The 23,091-nt window shown below is 40.3% G+C and overlaps 1 protein-coding gene across 1 annotated transcript in view; it reads right to left on the bottom strand.

Annotated features, from left to right (window-relative positions):
- Positions 1-2,628: 2,628 nt before the first annotated feature.
- TUBGCP3 (tubulin gamma complex component 3) overlaps positions 2,629-23,091 on the bottom strand; it is a 59,074-nt gene continuing 38,611 nt past the window's right edge. The window contains exons 10-22 of the mRNA XM_087758440.1: positions 22,798-22,930; positions 21,279-21,445; positions 19,398-19,508; positions 18,886-18,994; positions 14,027-14,216; positions 12,607-12,742; positions 11,736-11,804; positions 10,268-10,403; positions 7,553-7,641; positions 7,287-7,418; positions 6,766-6,906; positions 6,065-6,181; positions 2,629-3,783 (exon numbers count right to left, since the gene is read on the bottom strand). Coding sequence (XP_087614566.1) covers positions 3,625-3,783; positions 6,065-6,181; positions 6,766-6,906; positions 7,287-7,418; positions 7,553-7,641; positions 10,268-10,403; positions 11,736-11,804; positions 12,607-12,742; positions 14,027-14,216; positions 18,886-18,994; positions 19,398-19,508; positions 21,279-21,445; positions 22,798-22,930 — 1,689 coding nt within the window. The 3' untranslated portion in view covers positions 2,629-3,624. The remainder of the gene's footprint in view (positions 3,784-6,064; positions 6,182-6,765; positions 6,907-7,286; positions 7,419-7,552; positions 7,642-10,267; positions 10,404-11,735; positions 11,805-12,606; positions 12,743-14,026; positions 14,217-18,885; positions 18,995-19,397; positions 19,509-21,278; positions 21,446-22,797; positions 22,931-23,091) is intronic.

The raw sequence follows: 23,091 nt of genomic DNA, 5'->3' as shown, positions 1-23,091 counted from the left end.
GTCAGAAGCCTGCATTACGTACCTTACAAAATAAAGAATAGCCTTGAAAGAGTAAATGTGTTGTTAACAACGATAATCTTTAACACTGATGTAGTAGATACTACGGCAAGGCTCAGGACGCGTCCCCCAGAGGCACACGCACACCGAGCACATGTACAAGCCACGTATGGATATATACACGGCTGGCCACACCAGTCAACCCAGGCAGACGCACAGAGCACTCACATGAACACAGGCAGCATCAACAGCCTCATCCTGCTCCCCTCTCTGGCTGAGCAGGATGGAGGTCCATCAGGGGGAGATATAGATATAGATTTCCCGCTAATATTTAATATACAGATATATTACTTATTTTTATAAGTACAATGTTGTTCTGCACCAGGAGGTCAGTAAGAAAGAGAGAGGGTGCAGGGTTCTTTCTGGATTCCAAGAAGAAAGGCCTGACAACAAATGGCTTAACAAAACAGCTGTTTTAATACAACAGAATAAAACCAGGAATATAAATAGGATAAAAAGAGGAATACAGGTAGAGAGTAAAACTTATACCCCTTCAGGTGCTGGGCACCCTGCCTTTGTGCAGCACTGACGGAGCCTGGATGGATTTTCCCACGGTGCACTGCACAGGTCCCATCCGTGGAGGGTTTCCTTCTTCCCACGCCCTGGGCGCAGGATGGGCTGGCACGGGGCGCTCCATCAGGTTCCCACGCAGCTGCTGCTCGTGCTGACGTTCAGGCTGCTCAAGTGCCAGGTACGAGGCCCAGGGGAGCAGACAGTGTCTGTTCGACATCGCTAACCCCTTGAATACACCACCTTCTGCAAGGCTCACAGTACAAACGCAGATCTCTCTGGTAGCTGGCCTTAGACACAGTCCAGCCAGCGGCTGAGCCCTGGACCCTCTCCCCTCCGGATACCTAAGTCCTCTCGCTGCGGTGTCTGCAGTTGCTGGCACCACAGGCACACCTCCCACCCACGATCCCGCTCCAGGCGCTGCACTCAGACCCCCATCACACACCCCCAGGAAAAGGGATTTAGTAAGGAGACAGGACAGGCTGCACGGATCAGGTGAAGGGCAAGGCTCGAAAAACATACTGACCAGCACCCTATTTACACACGACCAGCCCTTCTTATCTGCTTATCCCACTATTTTCCCCCACTTTCTCTGGGACAGGTTATTCTATGCCTTGCCTTTTAAATATTTATCGATGCATCAAGTCTCAATTTTCTCTCTGGTTTGAAGTGTTGGCGCTCCCGTATCATTTGTTATGACAATGCTGTTAATATAGTTATTTCCAAGACCAAAGGAAGATTTCAAGTATTTATTGCTCAACTTTCGATCCACTCTCTTGATGAGAATCTGGCCCTAACAGTATAGGGCCAACAGATGATCACAGAGATTCATCTTTTTGTCCATGTATTTTTTTCATTGCTCCATCTACTTGAAAAGGAGTCACTGGCTTCCTCAAGCTATGCTTGTTACACTACCACTGCTCAGCTTTAATTGTAAGATCAGAAGCTACAGAAAATGTGTAGACTGAAATAAACATGACTGCTTCTGGGTTAGGGGATAAAAGACTTGTCTCCACCCACAAAGGAGCACCGAGGACAACAGCAGGTCCCCACTGGCCCAGGTGTTCTGTGCCTTGAGTTCAAAATGTCCCCCTCAGCCCAGCAGTCGGAGCAACTCCTGCAGCAGTGAGGACTCTTCCCAGATCGCTGGATATCTGTGGAATCACTCCAAAATGATCGTTCCCTGCATGGCCACTACTGCGGGTTTCCTGCGTATTGCTCGATTCATTTCAGCACTAAACCTTTCTCTGGAACTTGTCCTCTACTTCTGACATTGATGCTGCCTCTCTGGCCTATGGATTGTCTAATGACACACGGGATCGTGCAACATGTCTCTCAAGGCAATGGCTAAAGGAGTGCCCGTGCAGCTCATTTTTTTTTCCCAACAGTTTTGGCCAAAACATAACCACATAAGCTTTGTAGTTCTTTCAGTCTTTACGAGAACAATACTCTCCCACCACACCCACAAAAAGAAAGTACTCCTGCCTGCAAATGATTTGCGACCTTGCGATGCCAAGCTCGGCATCCTTCAGCTTTCCTTTGGCACACAGAATATCACTGGCTTCAGGGTCCCTATTTTCTTACAGCTGAAATGCTGCCTGCAAGTACCTCCATGAGGGCAGCTACACCAGCAGGTCCTTTAAGGGCACAGGGTTAAAAGCCTTACACGTTTTATTTAACAAAAGCAAAGACTCCAAGGCCTGCATGATAACAGGAATCCTGGTGTCTGAAGGGCAGACCCACTAGTCCAGGGATGCAAGTCGGGGCATCGTCCCCACGAGAGTTCCCCTCCTTCCTGACTCACAGCAGCCTCGTCTGCATGACCTGGCAGGTGCCTCTGCTGCCCAGGGGTTCAAGTGGAGTAAGGGCAAAAGGCAAAAAAGGCCACAGACCTGCTTGACCTGAAGCTAATTGTTAATTAACAAATTGCACACAACTCTAAGTATAGATAAGAATAGTACCGAGATCCTGAAATGGGTAGGGATCTGTAAATCAATACACTCCTAACTGGAAGCTTCTCCTTTCTTACCTTGTGGAAAAATCATAATATTTTGATTACAAAAAGCAAATCACTTGTTTGAAAGATAATCGTGTTTTTATTTTTCTAAGCTTGCATTTGTGGAACATAATAAATGACCTGATATAATGACAACTTTGCAAAAGAAGAATCCCCCTCTCACCAACGTCTGAACAGCAATATATAAATATTTACAATGAAAAAATACGGAAGAGAATGAAGTCAACATTAGCCAAGTCAGTTTGTTTCTACACATCTGATTTTGAACATCAATTATTTCATTCAATTCAATCTTAACCAAAACTTTCCTTTCACAGTACCGAGGCTTCAACTTCATTTTTTAGATCTTATGTGCAATAGGTACACTCCTGCTCTGCTTCTATAGTTTTCTCCTGTACAGTAACCATAGAATTTCCCTACTAATTTTTTTATTTCAGTTTGTTAACTTTGAAAACAACAAAAAAATTAATTATAAGTTTATGTCTCCTGATACAAAGATTCTCACACAGTCGAACACGTCACAACACTGAAAATCAGCATAATGAAATGCTGTATAGCTTCTTAACAAGGACATTAGGTCTGGGTCCTAAACTGTTGGCTTTAACAAAAGCTCTCTTCAAATAGAACAAGTATATATAGAAAAAATAACCTTCTTATTTTCTTGTTAAAAAAGGAAATGGTGCTTTCTATAAACAAAAGATGCGATTTCCTTGACACAGATATAAGTTACAGTGGAGAGAGCTCAGAAAGCTTCAAATAAAATTGGTTTGTTTAAAAGGATGATTTAAGAAGTTGATTGGAAGAGGTTCAATCAGCCCATTTAGTCTGGTAATTCTAGAAACATCAGTGTAAAAAAAACCTACTTTTTTTGCTTTCTGCTATACAGTGTCACACAATCACATGACTGAAAACGTGTGGCCTGCAGAAATGGTAGACACCAATCACGCACAATTTGGTTGTATTATGTCAACACTGATTGCTTTGTCCAACAAGAGGTTCAACATCCTTCGGATACCGAGGTGCAGTCCTTAGCAGTTGTTTCACACATGTGAGCTTCGTCTGCCTCTAGTGCCCAGTGATACACGAAGCCTTGGCTCCCTTGCTTTGTAATGTTCATTGAAGTCCAATCTAAAGCTAAGAAACCGAAGGCTTTCATCAGAACTGGTTGTCAGCAGGACCAAGAACTGCTGGACGATTCCCTGAAGGAGAAAGAAAAACCCAAGAGACAGCTAAGACGACAGCAGTAGTGTGTTTTGCACAGGGATGCCAGGTGGTGCACAGGCCTGGCAAGGAGGCAGAGGGAAGCAGGGAAAGGGCAAGCACAAGCATTTATACCCAATTGTTAGCAAATGAGTTATGCTGGATTCATTCTTTCTGCAAAAGCACAGAGCTTCATTTTACCTTCAAAAGTCTGCCACGCACTTCAGAGTCTCCAGCGCAAACAGCTCGGCCTTCTCAACAGACCCCCGCTTGCCCTGCTGGCACTCCCCATCTGTCCAAAGAGCTGCCCCTGCGCCACTGCCCCGGCCCTCCCCAGGTACGCAGGAGACCAATTCAGGATCCACTACATGCCGACAGGAGACCTCACCTTGTTTCCGTGTCACATGTGCAACGCAGGCCAGGCCAGGCCAGCCTGAGACCACTGCTTGCTTCATAAATACGTATTTGATGTAGGCTATACTGACAGCAGCAAGTAGCACTGCAGAGCTGCAGAGCATCTGCCCAGTAGGGCAGTCACTGCTACAGACCCAGTGGCTAGACTCTATGCATTTGGAGCAGTTTTTATGTGGGACTTGCACTTGGCATGCAGGAGGTACACTTCTGGAGTCCGTCTTCCCATTCAGCTCTAGCCCAGGGCCTGCGGGAGCTCCACAGCATGCAGAAAAGCAGAGGACTTTGGGAGGATGGGAAGACTCACTTCAAGAGCTCATTCCTGATCTCCACATTATAAATGCTAATGTGGACATGCCCATAACTAGAGCACCCCACTGCTTCCAGAGATGACCAAGGCTGGCCAGCGAAGTCCTGCACGGAAAATCCATAGTGGGGCTCAGCAGGAATACAGTCCGAGCAGGCAAAAGCTACATTGCCAACTTGGAGCAATCCTGCAGAGCACACAAACTACAATCTATTCACAGCCCACTCCTAAAAGAATTTGTCTCCATTTTTCTCTGGGAGGGAGAACTGAAATATGTGGACCCAGGAGCAAATTCCTCCCAGGTCTGAAGTCCTCACATCAGAGCTCAGGATCTCTACAGCCTTCAACAAGAGCCACCAGTATTTTATAACCTGGGTGCCCTATTCTGTTTTCAATCAAATTTCCATGGGAACCGAAGTCTTTTGACAATGCAGCACTTCATCCAGGGTAGCTATGGCAAAGTTATAGGCAATACAGAAATGGATCTGGTGCAAACCACCAGAGAGAAGGACTGAGAAGTGCTCTGCACATGCTGTACAGGTGCTAAGTCACAACTTACCAATAAAGAACCAATTGTACTCTTACAAGGTAAAATGAATGTATGAGTAACAACGCAGCAAAACCACTTCAACCTCATTCATTTACCTAGGGCAACAATGCATGCTTACATGTTTACTATTTGTCTAAATGTGTATTTATGGATATTAAAATATGAAAGAAAGATACAAGAAATATCAACAGCAAGATGGAATAAAGCAGGCCCTACAGCTTTAAGTCAAACTCAGTATCATCATTAAAAAAATCCTAACTTCAGGCATGCCAAAGGTGATAAATACGAGAAGTTAAAAGGTACACTACATGACATCAAGAGTATCTCATGTGTCAAAGTCAAGAGATGAGTTGAAGTAGGCTTTTGGTTTTCAGTTGACCTGGGGTCTAATCCTGAACGGCTGCTGTGGCACACAGTGCTGTGTCCCTCCCTTTCATCACTTTCTGGAATGCTTTCCCTGAAATCTAACAGCTGATTTTCCTGGGGAATGAGAGCTTTAGAATCAGATATAACAATTTCAGACAAAGCCAGAATAATTCCCAAAGAAGACAGCCTATGCACGTTCCGCCAAACAGCTTACTTATTGCCCATCTCAGTGCACTTAAAATCAAGTGTTAGGCCCTTAATAAGGACCCTTTCTGCAGTCTTTAATAGCAATGATTTGCAAAGATGGTGAGAAGAAATGGAATGCAGAGGGAATTCTAATTTTTTTTTTTTTTTTTTTTCTTCAGATTACACCAGAAGATAGCTATTACTTCCACTACTGGAGGACGGAGGAGACTCACATGAAGAGACTATTCCTCTTTGTCAGGGGAACATACACGATTACAAAACCTGCTGTCTACCGAAGAACAGTGAATACAGGCTTCTAAGCAGAGAAGCAAAAAATGAAGACCTAGATCCACAAACTGCACACATGAATACAGAAGTTACACATACTCCATATCTGAAATTGATTTCTACGTATCAAAGCCCAGCACCCATATTAAAAAAAATACAATCTAAGGGGCACCTGGTAAAAGTGAGTGAGGATTCGCAGCTGTGAGCACATTTTGGGTATTGAATCTTGAAATTCTTTCATCCTCTTGCTCTCTTCTTCATCTTCTGATGCAGTTACACCCCACTTGCCCTAGAGAGACCAAATGAGTTAAGAGGTCAAGCATCACATGATGAAAGCTGCTAATCGGGCCACCTTCTGCCCCGCTAAACCACCATGTTTATACAAACCAACCATTGCCATTGAAAGCCAAACATGGAGCCTCTAGTATTGAAACTATCAGTCCCCTTGGTGGTTGTACAGCACGCGAAAGAAACTGGAGGTTAGCAAAGCAGGCGAGTCTCACACGAGCACTGCATGTCCCACAGACTGACAGTAGGGAGGTAGGCATGGAACTATGGCATTTTTTGTAAAAGCGTTCAGGATATTAAAGACTCTTCCATTTCCTTTACCTAAAAGAAACCTAAATTTCTCATCCTCCAAAACCCACTGCAGAATCTACTCACTTAGAGGTTTTGGGCAAGACAGAAATGAAAAACACTACTCAGCAGTTTTGTTTGAATTCACTAGCTACTGCTGATGCCTTTTGCATTTGTCCTAACTACATTTTCCATTTTTGCTGTACCTCTACGTGATATCTAAAATCCTCCGTATATCAAAAGACAAGTATATCTGCCTCAATTAATTTTCATGTTCCGGCAACATCCTTACTGTACCTCAAGCTCACGCTGTTTTTTCCTCTCTTCAAATTGCAATCTCAGCTGCAGCTCCTCCAAAGCAGCTCTGTACATTGCATCTTGGGCATTCTGAAGCTCAATAATCTGATCAAAAACAGCTCGAAGCTGGTTGAGAAGTACCTGTGAGACAGTTAAGCGACAAAACAATGAAAGAGTAGTATGGCAAAAGAGTTTTAAGTTACTACCACTCTTTAGAATATGAGTAAATTAAATCTTTTTACGCACAGCTGGAGAGACTGTTTTGCAAAGTCCTAAATCAGTTGTTGCATGATCACACAGCTTCTTAGGACCAAAAGCAACCGGCCCACATTGTAACAAGTTTTATAATCAGCATCTGTGACTGTGTGTGGGGAGTATGCACAGAACCTACCATAATAAGGTCTTATATCAGAGGAAGAAAAACGACTTTTCCCCTTGCTCCGACAACATAAGAGAAGATGGTTCCTAACCCATAAGCCAAGATCACAAAGCTACAATTTAATGCAAAGGAGAAGACTTACCCTGGAATCACTATCCAGCAAGCACCGAGCTATGATTGTGTCTAGAAAAACTTCATGAGCTGCAATGATGTGATCCAAGTCCTGTGCTTGTTGGACCTTGTTCCAGAGTTCATCCCACGAACATTCAAGCACCTGGAGCAATGATTCAGGATTGGGCTGTTTTGATTTGCTAGATGACAAGCTCTTTGAAATTTAAGACACACAACACATACAGAATATTAAAAGTACTTCATTTTTAAGCAACTAATTGGGTGGAGAGAGTATACCTCAAATGTAATGTAATACTGCATTTGATGAATGAAATGGACCATTTCTGATGCCAGAACGTGACACTGATGCAGCACCCCAGAAAGCTCTGTAAAAAATCCAAAGAGATGGCATGTTAAAGACCACAAGGACAGGCACAGCCATCAAACGAGCTTGGTAAACTTTTTCTACCAAACTGAATACTTCATTAAACAGCCACTAGTCTTGGATGGTAGCAGCAATACTGGCTGGCAACAGGTGAGCAAAGAACATTGCACAATTAACTTTTAGAAAATGCGAGCCAAAAATTACACCAACTGTGTGCTCAGACAGTGCTGGAAACTTGCTGAGTATCACAAGTGAAAAAGACCCTCTCGGTCCCAAGAGACCAAAATATAGTAAACATCCCATGTGTTCTTTTGGTTGAAAATCTGAGGCCACAGATTTACAGTTGCACCTGGAGCCTCTCATCTCTTACCATTAGCCTTCAAACCACAGACAGCATATTTTGCATTACTTAGCTACACTGAGAGCAAAAGAGAGGGTGGTTGTGACAGGGGCAGGGAATTTGTCACTCATGTGGTCCAGGCTCAATTCCCCAATCCACCAGAGACCCACAGGTAAGTCACTAATGGCCTCAGCTGCTCACCTGTAAGAGAAGGTCTCTGTTGCAGAAGGCTATTATCAAGATTACCATCAATTGCAAAAATTCTCTGGAACGAAGATACTCAGCCTTGTGGAATCAGGCAGATATCCAGACAGAAGTAGTAATTTCTAAAAAGCTGCCGAAGTAATTTGCCACTGCAGACAAGCTATGAGACTACTACAAAAGGAATTCTACATTTTCATATCTTGGGATGTTACAGAACCATCCAGTCATCTGAAAGATATTACAAGCTACTCTGTTCTTCGTTTCTTATGCCTTTGCAGTAGGACTATCCCTAACATATTATGTTGCATCTACTTTAAATAGGATCAATGAAAAAAACCTCCAGGGTTGGCTAAACAGCAGAAATTCCGCAACATTGGTGAGTTGGATACATCTGTGTTTCTTCTTCAAATTACTAACAGGAAAAGAGTGAGCCTGACACTACTGTCTAGAAGTACTCCTTTAAAGCATTAAAATCCCTGGCTGTTAAGACTTTTTGGGAATTGTGAATAAAGCTATCTTTGAAAGTCAGTGCTACCTCTTTGTAGTTGAAAAACAAAAGACCCTGCAGCTGCTTCCTCCTATCAGTTACTGTCTTCCATTTGGTGCTCTGTGACCGGAAGGGCAAGGTACTGTTTTGGAGGGAGAGAGAGAAAATAAAAGCAAGTTCTACTACTTCTGTGCTGGCGTGGACTCTCCATGTATTTCAGAAAAAAAGTTTACTCACAGCTTCCAACTTAGACATGCCAGTGAGCAAGAAAGACTCCTGTCCCTCCAGGCAGAAGGCAGTACAGGTCTTTGTAAACATACTCTCCTTTGTCAGAGGCACAAACTGAGAAATACAGTACTTGGCTCCTTCTGCCAACAGAAGAGCTACAAGAGCTGGGCCAGCTACCTTAAATGTCTGCATTACTTAAAACATAGCGAAACGTAAAGGCAACAAGCAACTGAGCTGTTACTTACAGAAGACTGCTCCATAGCGAAGCATAAGAAAGGCCTCCTGGGGCAGGGGAGTGGGGTGGGTGGGGGGAGTGGAGAAAAAACTTCCTTCTGAGAACAAAAGAACAAACAAAACCCTAGCAATGGGAGACAGCTCCAGCCTGAAGACCCTCAGGTGATGAGAATAAAATCTGTTAACTGCACCCTAGTCTCAAAGGGAACAGAAAGCAAGAACGCAACAGACCACTGGTTTTGAGTCAAACAAGCACTTATTTGGGACACGGAAATGACAATAAACTAAATCCTATCTCACAGAAACTGAAAGGAAACCTAGTCATCCAGTACAGTTCCAGAGATCAGTCTTGTGCACCGGAGCAGACTTTACAAGACCTTGTTTCCTAGTGACCTTCTGAGGCCAAGGTGTCCACTCCCACCCACCGAACAGTTCCTAATTAAAAAAAACATAAATATATCTTTGTAAATATTACTATGCCACAAAAAAGCGTAACCCTCAACAGCTATTTTTTACTGAGAGAAGTGTAGCTAGGTAAAAAAAGTCAAGCTTGAGCCAGTATAGAGGCTCATAAATATGACTATATTCTCAGCTGAGAAGCAGGATCGAAAAATCCCAGTCCATTTAACACGCACCAGAGCCACTACACTTAAGAGCTTTTCTATTTCTTCTCAAACATCTGTTTCTTTTATCTTTGCCTCTTCTGTTCTTAGCTAAACAAAAACACAGGGAATGAGTGAAGGTAAAACTAGTAAATTCAGAAGCGTGCATGTGTGAGACTTACTACTTCCAGCAAAAGAAAGAGGGAGACACAGATAGGAAGGCATCAACAGAGATGAGTAAAAGGGGATGGAAGAGTAACGGTCTCTTTCCAGAGACCTGGGATGTTTCATTTGCTCACTGCTACAAAAACTCACAACCAAGGATTAAGTAAAACAACAAACAGGAAGCTTCCATTTACAATAATGTTATTTTATCTTCATCATCATCTACCATTAAACAGGCAGTCAAGAGAAGCAACAAAATATAAAACTCGTCTGTCCCAACAGGCTTCCCCCCGCCCCCTTAACATACAGTTTCAAATAAGATGCAGTCATCTAAATGCAGTTTACCATCCATTTGGGCTTCTCTCACCTGGTATACTTTTCAGAAGCTTTGCATTGCACATGTGCCCTTTCCATATATCAGTAAGAATATACTCCATTCGTTTCGCTCTCCAAAGGAAATTAAATACTCTTAGATAGTGGCTCATGCACTCACGTGTAAATACCTACAAAACAAACAAAATATCAGTACAAATTTAATAGACATACCATGTGTTCTGAAGGACCAAGAACCTCTTCACAGTCCATCTATTCTGACCCATGCAGTTTATTGGTAAATATAGTCTAAACAAAATCCCTGGAAACCCAGAGCTTTTGGGAAGATCCTCCCTCAAGGGCTGAGCTAAGTTACCTAACATTCAAGTAGGCACAAGGCACTGCTGAAGGCAGAGCTATAGCACCTGCTCTGGTCCAGAGCACACTTCAACAGCACTGTCATTTTATTTTTTGCATTTTAACACACACACACAAAAAAAAAAAGATTCCTACATCATCAATTTTTCCACATCATGTCCTTCAGAAGACTGAAGACAATGGAGTAGAAATGCATTGCAGCTTATATGCTTCTCTGCATGAGTCCTCCACATAGGCATCTTTTCCATGTTTAAAAAAAAATTAAATGAAAAGGTTGGGGGGTTTTGGGGGCTTTTTTTTTTGTTGTTGTTGGTTTTTTTTTTTTAAATCCTAAGTGCTGCTCTGATGCTTTTGCCAGTTCCAATTCATTGCAGGCTGAGAAAGTACAACTGTATTTGTTGTCCTACCAACAAGACAATTGAAAAAGCTTGGACCTACATGCCAGGAGGCAATCATTTCTTGGGAGGTTTTAAGCCCTTCCAATCCCATATGGGAGGAAGTAAGTGTAAGAAGGCATGAACAAGATAAAGGCTAAACATTTTTCTCTTTTCAAACTATATATATATACATGACAATTCCTTCTGCTGGTCAGACTCACATTTTGATGTCCTGTTTAAAAAAAAAAAAAAAAAAGTTCTTTACAAGCTCTTTATAGAGGCTAAATGCAGTCTGATCAATAGTGCAGCTATTTTCTCAGCAGTTCTAATGAACACCACCTATCAAATTTCATTTAGATAGTACAAATAGGTTCTCCTCAAATACATTCTTCAGTTCCTTGCAAATTATCCCAAATTAGCAGCTACAGCCTAGTAATAATGGAAGAAGAGGAGCACTCCATTTATTAAGAACATGCTAAAATCTCTGCTGGAACAAATGAATTACTCATTTTCAGTAATGATTGTTATAAATGTAGCTTTTTAGCACTCACAGTCAATTTATAAGAATTGAGATTTTGGCCCAACTGTTTATACAATGGGTACATCCTAGATGCCAAAAAAAAAAAAAACCCAAAAAACCCCCACAAAAACAAAAGTCGTCTCTCTGATCTTACACTCCAGAATAAAAGGTTATTTCAATTAAAAAAAAATTTAGCAATTCAATTCAGTATTCGAGACATGTTCACAGCCAGCAGTATATGACATTACCGTTGCTATTGGCCCATCAACATGATAGTCCAAGCTGAAGACATCCCATCCAGTGTCCCCAGGAGATACCTGTATTAAAAAGATACGCTACTTTCAGTGTATAGCCAGAGCATACTAGTGCTGAAGAGCAACTCTTGCTTACTCTTCCATTCTCCACAGCCTATGAAAAAACAAGCATCTATACGGGAGATACAGGAGTTCCTTGTCAAAAGTAACAGATTAAGCAAAAATGAACGGAAGTTTGACACAAGGGTGGGATTCATCTCACCCAAATCTTCATGTTTGTAATGCCAATGTTTTTCCATTGGAGCTAGTAAAGGAAATAAAGGGAAGGAAAAACTTCCTAGGCAGGACTCAGCTTAAGGTATAGACTTATTTCAGATGCTACAGTACATCAGTTAACTCCCACCTCTAGGACTGGAGTTTTCTCCTTAATTCAAATTTCTTACCAGACGTCTCCTTCATGAAATGCACTTTCATTGCTTCACTCTTTGTAACTACTGGCAACAAAGAGACCACCCCCCAGATTCTTCTAAGAACAGCAGCAGTAGGAGCTGTTTGCACAACCTCAGATCAGGGCCACCAGCATCAGTTACTGTTAGACCCCAAATACTCAACTTCATATTGTCAATGAAACGGCTGTAAACCCACAGCTTGAAATACAAATAGAGAATAGGCAGGAAATGGGAGAAGAAGAGGACTTACTAAATGAGGTTTACATAATTCAAAAAGCAGACTTCAATGGAAAGGGGGGGGGGAAATGTATTTACTATATATACATATGAAAATTTTGTTTCATATAGACGTTTGCATGTACACACACACACAAAAAAGATATGTCTCAGGTCAGAGTCCCCATGATGCAACAGACCTCGAGAAGTCGAACATCCAATCGTTTGAGAATCTCAGGATTATCAAACTGGGCATTAGTTGCCCTCACCGCTGTTTCAAGGATTCCAGTTAGATTATGCTGATACAAAGTTGTAGCTGGTCGTGCAAGCTCTGGCCTGGTGGTTATGAAACAAACAGTCACGGCATATTACTGAGATATTCTGCAGCAGCAATTTGGTAGTAACTGCAGCACACAGTGAAACACTCTTCTGACAGACTTTCAAAACCTCTTGTATTACTCTTTCAGTCTTAACCACAAAGAAAATCAATGAGCAAAATATTTGAGCAGAATATGAGCAGAATATGTCTATTCATATGCAGCTATACACCTGAACATCAGCATGAGGAGCAACTTTATCCTCATTTAATGCCAGTAATTTGAAATTACCAGGATTCCTAGCATAACTATTCTGTAATTTGAGTTGCATTCATATCTAAAATGAGGCAGATTACATCATTAACAAATCAAACCAATAATTTCATTTCAGTTTTGAGAAACTTACTGGTAGCCATCTCACGGGCTTAGAAGTGCTGGCAAGAGCACACAAACCCACCCCCTCTATGTGACTTAAACTTTCCAAAGAGTTGCAACATGCAAGTAACAAGCACCTTGCACTACTCCTCTGCCCCATGATCAGTACTGGAAAGCCCCTCACTACTTATGCCTCAAATGTAATACTGACTCCACAAACCAACCTTATTGTGCTTCATACTAATTTTCACTTTAAAAAGCACAGTCATGTACAAATCGTCACCAGACAATGTTGATTTTGATTTACAAACAAGTTAATGGAAGCTCTATTACAAAGCCTGCGTTCTAGACCAAAGGAAAGCTTTGCAAAGGACATTTTTGGTAGACTAAGTTTCATCAGTAACACCAGCATGTAAAAGCAGTGAGCTTGCAAATACATGTTAAGAACTGAAACTGATACTTGTGGGTTCACCTGAGTGCTTAAAACAGAGGCTGGTGAGGCATCAAATAAATTTTTAAAAATGCATTGAGGGGTTTTGACACAATGTTTTGGACCAAACACCTCCAAAATATAGAAGCCTAACATTCACAACAATGCTAACTAGTGGCATCAAAAGCAATGAGATAAGTGCTAACATGCCCAAGTCTGTCACAGGGTCAAGTGTAAAGGTATCTATATTAGTGCAACTTTTCAAGACATTGTGAAATGGTACTGTATATATACTTCCTACCAAAAAAGAAGAACAAAGTTTAAGCCTCAGGGTCAAAGAAATTAAACCCAAAATATAATTTAAAAGTTGTTCAATTAAACCTTTGAGTCATAAGATACTTAAACGGTCCTCTTCCAAAAGCAAAACAGTTTCTGTGCTGATCATACACATTTGCAAGCATCAGAAATTCAACATAATTACCCTTCCTAATCTCTTACTTGAGCAAGTCCATTAAATGCCTGATAAAGTCTCCTTGACCAAGTAGTAAGTAGCGCCTCATGGCCTGCATGTGTTCCAGTAAGTTGTACTTCTTATTGAGAACATCCAGCAGGTATTTGCTGGTCTCAAAATAAGCTGCATCAATTTTCTCTTGAAATGCATTTTCCAAATCTGTGAATAAATCAGCAGCTAAAAAAAAAAAAGGAAAAGAAAAAAAATTACAATTAAATTAGTATTTTTCCAAAACTGAGGCAAACAAGCTTTAGAATTGAAACATACAAGCAGAGAAATTGCTATTTATTCTGATCCACTATATTATACATTTGCCACAGCCAAAGTGAAAGCAAGTCTTAAGCAGCCCATACTTGAACATTATTACTTTTAATCTGTGCCCAGGTCATACTTTCCAATAAGAGCTCATATTATTTCCTCACTTTTACACAGAAAGTGATTTTTTTTAGCTTGCTGAAATACTGCAATTTACAGAATCAAATAATTTGAAGGAGACCTAAAATCTCAGAGTTAGGGAAAAGCTTGGTTGGGGGCGATCTAAATCAGAAGTCACTTCTAAGGGTGAAGGGAAAAAAAAGAAATCAAAGAATCAGTCAGAACATTCAACAGAAAAGAGTTCCCACATATAAGTCAGAACGAGAGAGGAGGCAATATGCTTGCATGATCTGTGGGACAACCAGCAACCTGATGTTTTCTTCTCCACTGTTAATGCATGGCAACTTGGGGGCAAAAAGTGGGATGCCACCCTTCAGTAGGAAGCATATTTCACTCTTTTCTACAACTACAAGCTTATTAAGAAAGGATCTGCAATAAAACTGTTACAAGATAGCAAGAAGTGTGGCCTCTTCAGGCAACATGGAGCAAAACTCCAAATACTGGACTGCCAACTATTGTAAGATTCAGACCTTCCTCAGCATTAAAGGATATACTCCCACTTTCAACAATTTTTAATTACACAACAATTGCTCTAAAAGTAAAAAAATGAAGAACCTGGTACCAAATTAGTGTAAGACAGTGTACTGCCTGCTCCAGGATTAGTTTCAACCTGTACTGCAGATAGGAAAAATTAAAACCAAGTTTGATTTTGTTCTCGTGAGATTCAGCCTCAATTAATAAAATGCTTTTAAACTGAAGAAATAAACAGCGGTTCTAATAAAGAAGTCACTCTTTAATGAGGGAAACCTCACAATGTCTGGTTCAATGACATTCCCTGAGGTTTCCAAACTCTCATTCAGTAACCTGTGAAGCTCTCCATAAGACACCGACAGTGGAAGCATATGCAGAAATGCCAAAGAGGTGACACTTGTATAATACGTTGCTGTGCTCAAAATCCCTACCCTAGGAGAATACTACTTAAGTCAAGTAACACGCATCAAGCTTAGGAGATGTGAGAGTTAATACAGCCTGCATCAAGGAATCCTCAAAGAACCCTTTCCAGTCACTGAGAGCAAACCAGGAGAGACAGCTCACCAAGGTCTCTGCTTGCTCTGGTCAAGGCATCGATCTGGTGTGATCTGACAAAGCAATTCTTGCATTGCCCAGGTAAGGACGCATGCAGCAGTGTTCCCACTGCTGGGAAAAAGGGAAAAACACCAGTTCGTGCAAACGCATTTGTCTCACTAGTACAGGGCAACAGGGCAGTGAGAATGTCCAATCAATTCTGACTTTCATCTAGTCTTTTCCCATCACCAGATCCTGTACTCTTAACTTCTGTCTTCAAAAGATGGCTTCAAGTGTGGCTGCTTGCATGCGCAGTGGTACCAGCCATCTGATCTGCCACATGGCTTCACTGCTGGCTTTAGAGGAAGAAGGAAAAACTGCCAGAAGGGGAAAAAAACTAAAAGAGGAGTTTCACAGAACACAATAAGTTACAACACCCCAATGATCAGTTCCTGCAAGTGCCTTTCCACAAGATGCTGTGAGCCTAACGAGCAAAGCAAAAGAGGGAACAAGCCAACCCAAAGAGAGTTATAAGCTAATACCTTTGGCGACTGGACACAGAGGTTGGGCCTAGGACTGGCTCAAGGCACAGGCAAACAGCCAACAGGCAGCAGGCAATTGCCTAGTTTGCCTATGGCAAGCCTACCAAGTCACACATGCTGGTCCTGCATCCACTCAAGTAGGGGTGAGCGTGTGTAAGGCAGTACCTATGGCTGAGGACACAAGGACCAGTCTCAACTTCTTGTTATCCCAAGCAGAAAAAAAGCCTTTCTCCTCTCCTTAGTAATGCCCCTTGCCTTGAGGGAAGTGACCTGGCAACAGACCTTCATCTCCGAGACTGGAAAATTCAAGTTTACATGTGTAGCTGTAACGCACCATCTCTGCATGCGTGCACACCAGCATAGGCAATGCATCATCCCTGTTTGACATGCAAAACTACTAAAAAGGTTGCTTACATCAACAAACAAGAGGCCTAGGCCCAAGTATTTAAAGCTGTGCAAAATTATCTCAGGACACTGTGAAAAGCCAGAAATGGGTCAAGAAAGGATCTGGCAAAAAGCACTGACAGACAGGTCCATGAGTTGCTATTGAACATAGTGGTCTCATGTCATTCCTGGTTCAGAAGTTCCCAAACTGTGGACAGCTAGAGGTTGGAGCTGGGATCACTGTATCTGCCTTTTTTTAATGCCCTTCTCCCCCAGGTGCCTGCTACAATCCCCTGTCAGACAAGATGACCAACTTCTACACTGTTCTTCATCTCTGACTTCCTGCTTTAGTACGTGTTCAGGTTTTTTTACATCATGATTACTTCAGCATCAAAAGGAAACTGGGGAAACATGAGAGTTAAGGTTCCAAAGCAAATTAAAGAAACAAAAAATACAGCCAAACCCATGAAACGTTCAGATTTAAAATGAGAAACAGCATCCTGAATTCAGGCTGGCATCTTCAGCTTTCCATTGTATTATTATAAGTAATTATCTGAAGGGACTCTGAGGATATTGTCAGGTGGCACAAACAAGGAGGACAGGACGCATTTACAACATCACTGACACAAAATGTTCTTTCTGGACTGAATGGGTAAAATGCCCTAAATACAAATGGAGTTTTGTGCAGAATTAAGGCAGTGCAATACTATGAGATATTTAGGCTACAGACCATAAGCTCAGCACGCCTTCAGCACGCAGCAGATATAGTGGATAACATCCATTTCTAAAACTACACTTCTGTCTGAAACAGGTATTCTCAGCACTTAAGATAATGTACTTGCTTTGAAGCTCTTGTCCCATACGTAATAGGGAAACTATATTTGTGCAGGTCTTCCATTCAATCAAGGAGAGAGTAACAAGGGCCAATTAAAAAAAATATTGGAAAAGCATGGCCTTAAACACTGTGGAAAGTGGTGAAAGTAGTGTAGCCAAAGAATGGTTTTGCTTTTTTTCAGGAGTAGCTGGCAAGATGACAGTTCAAATGCATTTACAGCCCTTATTCACTTAGCCCTGACCCTTCTCTGCCCTTTGAGCGCATCTTTGACTAAGCAAGCACTGTGCATGGTACAAAAATCACATTATTAGATGAAATATTCTTGCAGACATGAATGGGTTTTTATTAGTAGAACATCTTTCATGGAGGTACTCATGCTAAAAGTTCATGCTGTGAAGAGTTAATATAAAAACTAATCCAAGGCCAAACTGGAGGGGGGAGGGGGGGGGGAGAATCCCACAAAACCAAGCTTCAAAGTTTTATATAAAGTCATATTTTAGTACAGGAATAACAGAAAAGATGTTGTACAAGATGTCAAAAAGTGCCAAGAAGGATGTTGTTAGAAAACTAAGTAAAGAACTTGACAGAAAAACAAATATTTAGATAATTCTTCTCTTGGCAAAAGGTGGACATACTAGTAGGACATCATTATACTTCTAGAACTATGTATAAAATAGCATCAGAGAAATTATCCCAGTGATCTACATCTTAACAATTAGACTCTCTTTGGCATATTAAATGAGTTATAAAAAGAAGTTACACTAGTAAAATATCACGTTCACTAGAAGAAAGCAATTTGTCCTTTCTCCCAGATTTAGCAGCATCCTATGCATTGCCTTACCTTCTTTGCTTAGTATTTACACATAAAGTCTCCTTGTTTTAGATGTTTGTTATTTGCTATCCTTCATCATAACAATGTTAACTTCATTGCAAAGAATATGCCACCAAAGAATAACTGCAAATGGTATTTAAGTTCTCATTCATTAAAACTGAAATCTCTTCTAAACATAAAGAAACAACCTGAAGGAATTCTGATAGTTAAGTTTTGGTTTAACATTCAACAGCTGGCAACCCCAATTTTAAGTAATCTTCAAAAAGAATTTTACTAACCTTCCACATACTCAATTTTCTTCAGACATATTATAGTCGTAGAGGGCAGAAAGGCTTCTGTCCTGCCTGTTTTTACTGATCATTCTCTTATTTACAACTAAGGGATTATTTATTATTTTTTAATCACAGAATTAATTCAGTATTATTATGGAATTGTATGATGAAGTATATTTGATGAGAAGTCACAAGTACCAAATTCTTACTGCAGCACTCAAGAACATCCCTGCCCTCATCCCAGCCCTCTCAACAAAAGTCAGCTGAAGGCAGACTGGTTTCTGAATGGTTTCATTCAGAAATCCAGTACATTAACAACCATCCAACAAACCTATCAAATTAAGAAGAGAAAGTTACACATATGCATCTTCATACATCTTTTGTAAAACGCAAGTATCCATTAAAATACCTATATTTTAGGGCAGATGGGATTTTTGTACTCCTTTTCACCCCACTATCCAAAACGTCAGTTTACAGGCAAAACCACATATTGTACAGAGCTCAGTTCAAAGGAAAAAGCTGACTAACACTCATACTTTACCATCTTTTGAAGACTCTGCAGATTTTGCCACAGCAATCATCTTTGTGGATGGAGTTTGATCATGACAAACTTGATGCAAGAAGTTTATGGATTTTCCTATTAGGAGGACCTGAACAAAAAAAAGGATTTTCTTTTTTTTAAAGTGATTTGCATTTAAGAAAAAAAACACACCAAAACAAAAAAAACACCCACAATCACCAGGACAACGTGGTATTTTGTCATCTTCCTGTGCTCTTAGCTTCACAATCCCAACTACAGCAATCCAGAACTTCAATGCTAACACAAAAAGGTTTTAAACATAAACTTTTTTCCCCCCTTGAGATCTCCTTAAACAAAGTTTATCAGCTAGAGAACGGAAAGGAGAAACAGTCTTATAATCTTCCTCAGCAAACAATTCTAAAATTCTTAAGACGATGATTTATTGTTAAATTTGGTCTCTATTTTCTTAATGGAAATCTAAACAGCAGCATAGAGCAAACAAATAAGCACAAGATTAACTTTTGAATTCATACCTTTTTTGATTGCTCCATTGTAATAAAAGAAGGGATCATTGATTTCCTCAAAGTGTATTTGTCATGCCACAACCGATCAGTTTTAACTGTAGGATCTGAAGCTACAAAAAACTGTAGATTGAAATAAATATTAAAAACAAAAGATGAATGTAAACTCTCTCTGCTAGTGTTTCATTTCTGTATTCAGAAAACTAAAAATTTTCTGAGGTCTTCTTTTAACTAAATTTTTTTCATAGCTAACACGCAGAGTTTTCCTGGCAATTGATATGTAAATTGTATGTTGACCAACATGAACTCCAAAGAAAAAAGTTAAAGAACAGCTCACATGATTTAATCTCCTCTGTATGTTATGAAACCTTGACTATCTCAGGGTTAAGTGTACTATCTGTAAAACATCCACTATGAAATACAGAAGCGCATAGCATTTTCTGGCTATTAGTTATACATATATATTAGGGTAGGAGATAAAGTTCAGTATATAAGTATAATATGCTTTTATTTTACTGGTTCTATTTTTACTCAAGCCCCTTTGGATTTCCTCCTATTTTAACAGATGTAAAATTGCAGGAAAAGAAAAACCCAAACCCAAGAAATCCTGCAATTGAACTGGTGATCAAATGCTAAGGTCTCACAAATGAAAGTATTCTCTTGTGTGGGGTTGAAAGAAACTAAAACTACATGATTAGTTTTTTTAAAATGATTTGTGGATGGATTCTGTCCTCATCCTGTCAAACAAGATATCCACTTCTTGGACAAGAACTTTTTTCACTGCCTCCAAATACCATTTCTACCAAGAACGGCCAATTGCCTTTGCTCAAAAACTGTGTCTATGGTACGAAAATTGTAGCTTTTAGTATACCACATCCAACAGCGATTTTCAGTATTAAGAACACTCTTACAGTGCACATGTAAATTTTTAAACAAAGAGCTGAAAGGTAATGAATGATATAAAAACAAAAAAAGACATCACCTCCCATGTATGAGGAGTAGCTGGAAAAAAAGTAAAGTCTATTTTACACTTCTAGCCATAAAGATTCACAGACATTTCACATGAGTCTCCTAATGCTGACCTTAAATATCAGCTGTGGGTGATATTTGTACTCATTTTGATTTTAACCCAGATGGACAGTTTCAGAAATCAGGCAGCATATTTCACACTCAAGTAAAGTTACTCAGATGTGTCTCAGAAGTGATCAATTCATTTTTAAAAAGTATTCTTTGGCTTCTTGGAACCAAAAAAATGTCACTTTAACAAGACTATACTGATTGGAGACAGGAAAAAGAGCTGGGAGCGCTTAAAAAGGCATAAAAACATTTCTAAGAACAGGGACAGTTACCAGAACTTGCTGTTACAGAAGTCAGAACAAATAACTCTACAGAGTTTCTAGAGGAACTCTGGAACCATAGACCTCTTCTACCCAAGTTGACAAAATGAAGTTATTTATGAAGCTGAGGATAACCATAGGTAGTCAGAGTAGAATATTCTGAACTTTATTCCAAATACAAGGCTTGCATTCTAAAAATCTACAAAGAACTCTGCCTACATTACTATTGTTACAGTAAGCAAGAAAAGAGAGAGAGAGATGACTTTGTCTCTCTTCAGAAGCAAGCATCTATTGTTAGTCCACCATTCTGCCTCTACTAAATAGACCCAGGATACACGTTGAAAACAATGTACTGCATCATTGCAATCTCCAGACATCACACTGACTGAATCCACGGAGAGAGTCACTTTTCATGTTGTTATTGTATATATTACTTATATGTTGTATGTTTCCATCACAGTCTACTTTTCAAGTTCTCCTCTAAGCTTCCCACAGATTATACTCCCACAAACCAAACGAACAGAGATAAAAATATTTATTGTATCACATACATTACCTCATGGTATGTATCCTCCAGCTCTCCATCATAAATCCAGCGATAAAGGAAATTTAGTACAGGATGGGATACTAGGCCAAGAATGTGTTGAACCAGAGATCTCATGTAGGGATCTCCTGTTTTAGTATAGGCATGAACTGCTGACGCTAGTTCACCACCTTTTCTCCCTGTGAGATCATAGGGGACAGGAACAGAAATGTATGAAGGAAAAATATATATACCACACTTAAATTCAGCAGCCATTGATTTTAGCTAGTCATATGTCAGTCAGAGCTTGCCGAACAGCAATTCTAAAATGTAACAAAAGTACATTTTTTAATGTTGACAGGGAATTCCTAGGTTTTAACGCATGAATCATTAATCTCACTGAAGCATTAAGCACAGCTCTCTGACACCATATTCTGTCCACTTTATGGTACTTGGAGGAATGCAAATTTCAAGGTATCAGATCACACACAAAGGTTGACCGTATGCTTCTTTTCTTCACCACTGCCCCCACCAGAATAGCACTAAAGGAGCTTTAGTATGTTTTCCTTCTCTCCCGTACTTGACTCTCTCAGATGTTCTGTGTGCATGCATACACACAAACACATCTTTCCTGCCTCTTGGTTATAGTTCCCCCCATAGCTCCTTTAGGCAGTATCTCCCGTCTTCTTGCAATTGAAAGGTAAGAGACTGTCAAAAAAAACCCAACCCCCCCCTCCCCAAACTAGAACTAGTACTTGGTTTTGCTGTTATGCTGCACAGCTTAAAGGTTTCTTGCAGCACAGGCTGCAGCATTCAAAATTTTCATGAATGTCTTAAAAGTAAAGTCCACTTCTTTTTCAAAATTGTTACCAATTCCGATAATCAAGGTAAAACAGATGTTGTAAGATTTTTTGGTTAAGATGTTCTTTCCAAAGGGCCACAATCTCCATTTATTTTCAAAGACAGCAAAGCTGAAGTGCCCCTAGGGAGAAGCATAGCCTATGGGCCAGTTACTGGCCAAAGTTTTGGTCAACTCCAACACCATTCCTCAGCATTTTCTTGTGGATTGCCAACACAGACACGCACTATCTGCGGATTTGTAAAGTTTCGTTGTTTCACATTAATCTGCAGAGAAGTTGCAAATGACTCCTATATGCCATCATATATACAGGAATAGCATAATACTTATACATAATGAGGAGACTAAGCCAACCATTTCATGGTGTATTAGTGGGTTTTTTCAGTGTAACATCCTCTAAAAGATCACTAAAATTGAATAATTGAAAACAGCATGAAAAGTGTGTGCTTAAAATCTGAAGGATTTCTCAAGCACGTTCTAGTTTTAAAAAAGGCGAAAAAGTGTAAGTGTATCAAAACAGCACTATAATTCATCAATTTTTTCCTTAAACTAAAAGAGAGAATCCTCTGGATTAGCTACTTGAAATTTTCTAAAAAACCATAACAGTAATATTATTGATATCCACCTTTGGCATGCACAACCACTCAAAGTTACATAAGTTCCCCATAAATATTAAATTCATGTTAAACAGACCTTGACAGTGATCAACAAGTGCTGCAAGGGTCTTTAACCTTATTTTAGGATCATATGTCCAGACTAGAAGACGGCGAAGTGTTAAACTGCTCTCAAGTCCCAAATTCACGCCCTGATCATCTTCCAGTTGCAACTAATTAAATTGGAAACAGAAAGACATATCAAGGAACAAAACTGGCAACACTGAAGCAGAACTGATGTTTCATAGTTTTTGTTGTGAAGTTAGCTTTACACTAATACAATTGCAATACCCAGTATTACATGTTCTCTCATTAAATCATCAGGCCAAAACCC

This window comes from Nipponia nippon, unplaced genomic scaffold (genome assembly GCF_047370975.1).
Source record: "Nipponia nippon isolate SJK-2023a ecotype South Korea unplaced genomic scaffold, ASM4737097v1 scaffold_2, whole genome shotgun sequence".
In the NCBI taxonomy this organism is placed as follows: Eukaryota; Metazoa; Chordata; class Aves; order Pelecaniformes; family Threskiornithidae; genus Nipponia; species Nipponia nippon.
The sequence above is the reverse complement of the archived record's forward strand: the minus strand, read 5'-3'. Positions and strand labels throughout refer to the sequence as shown.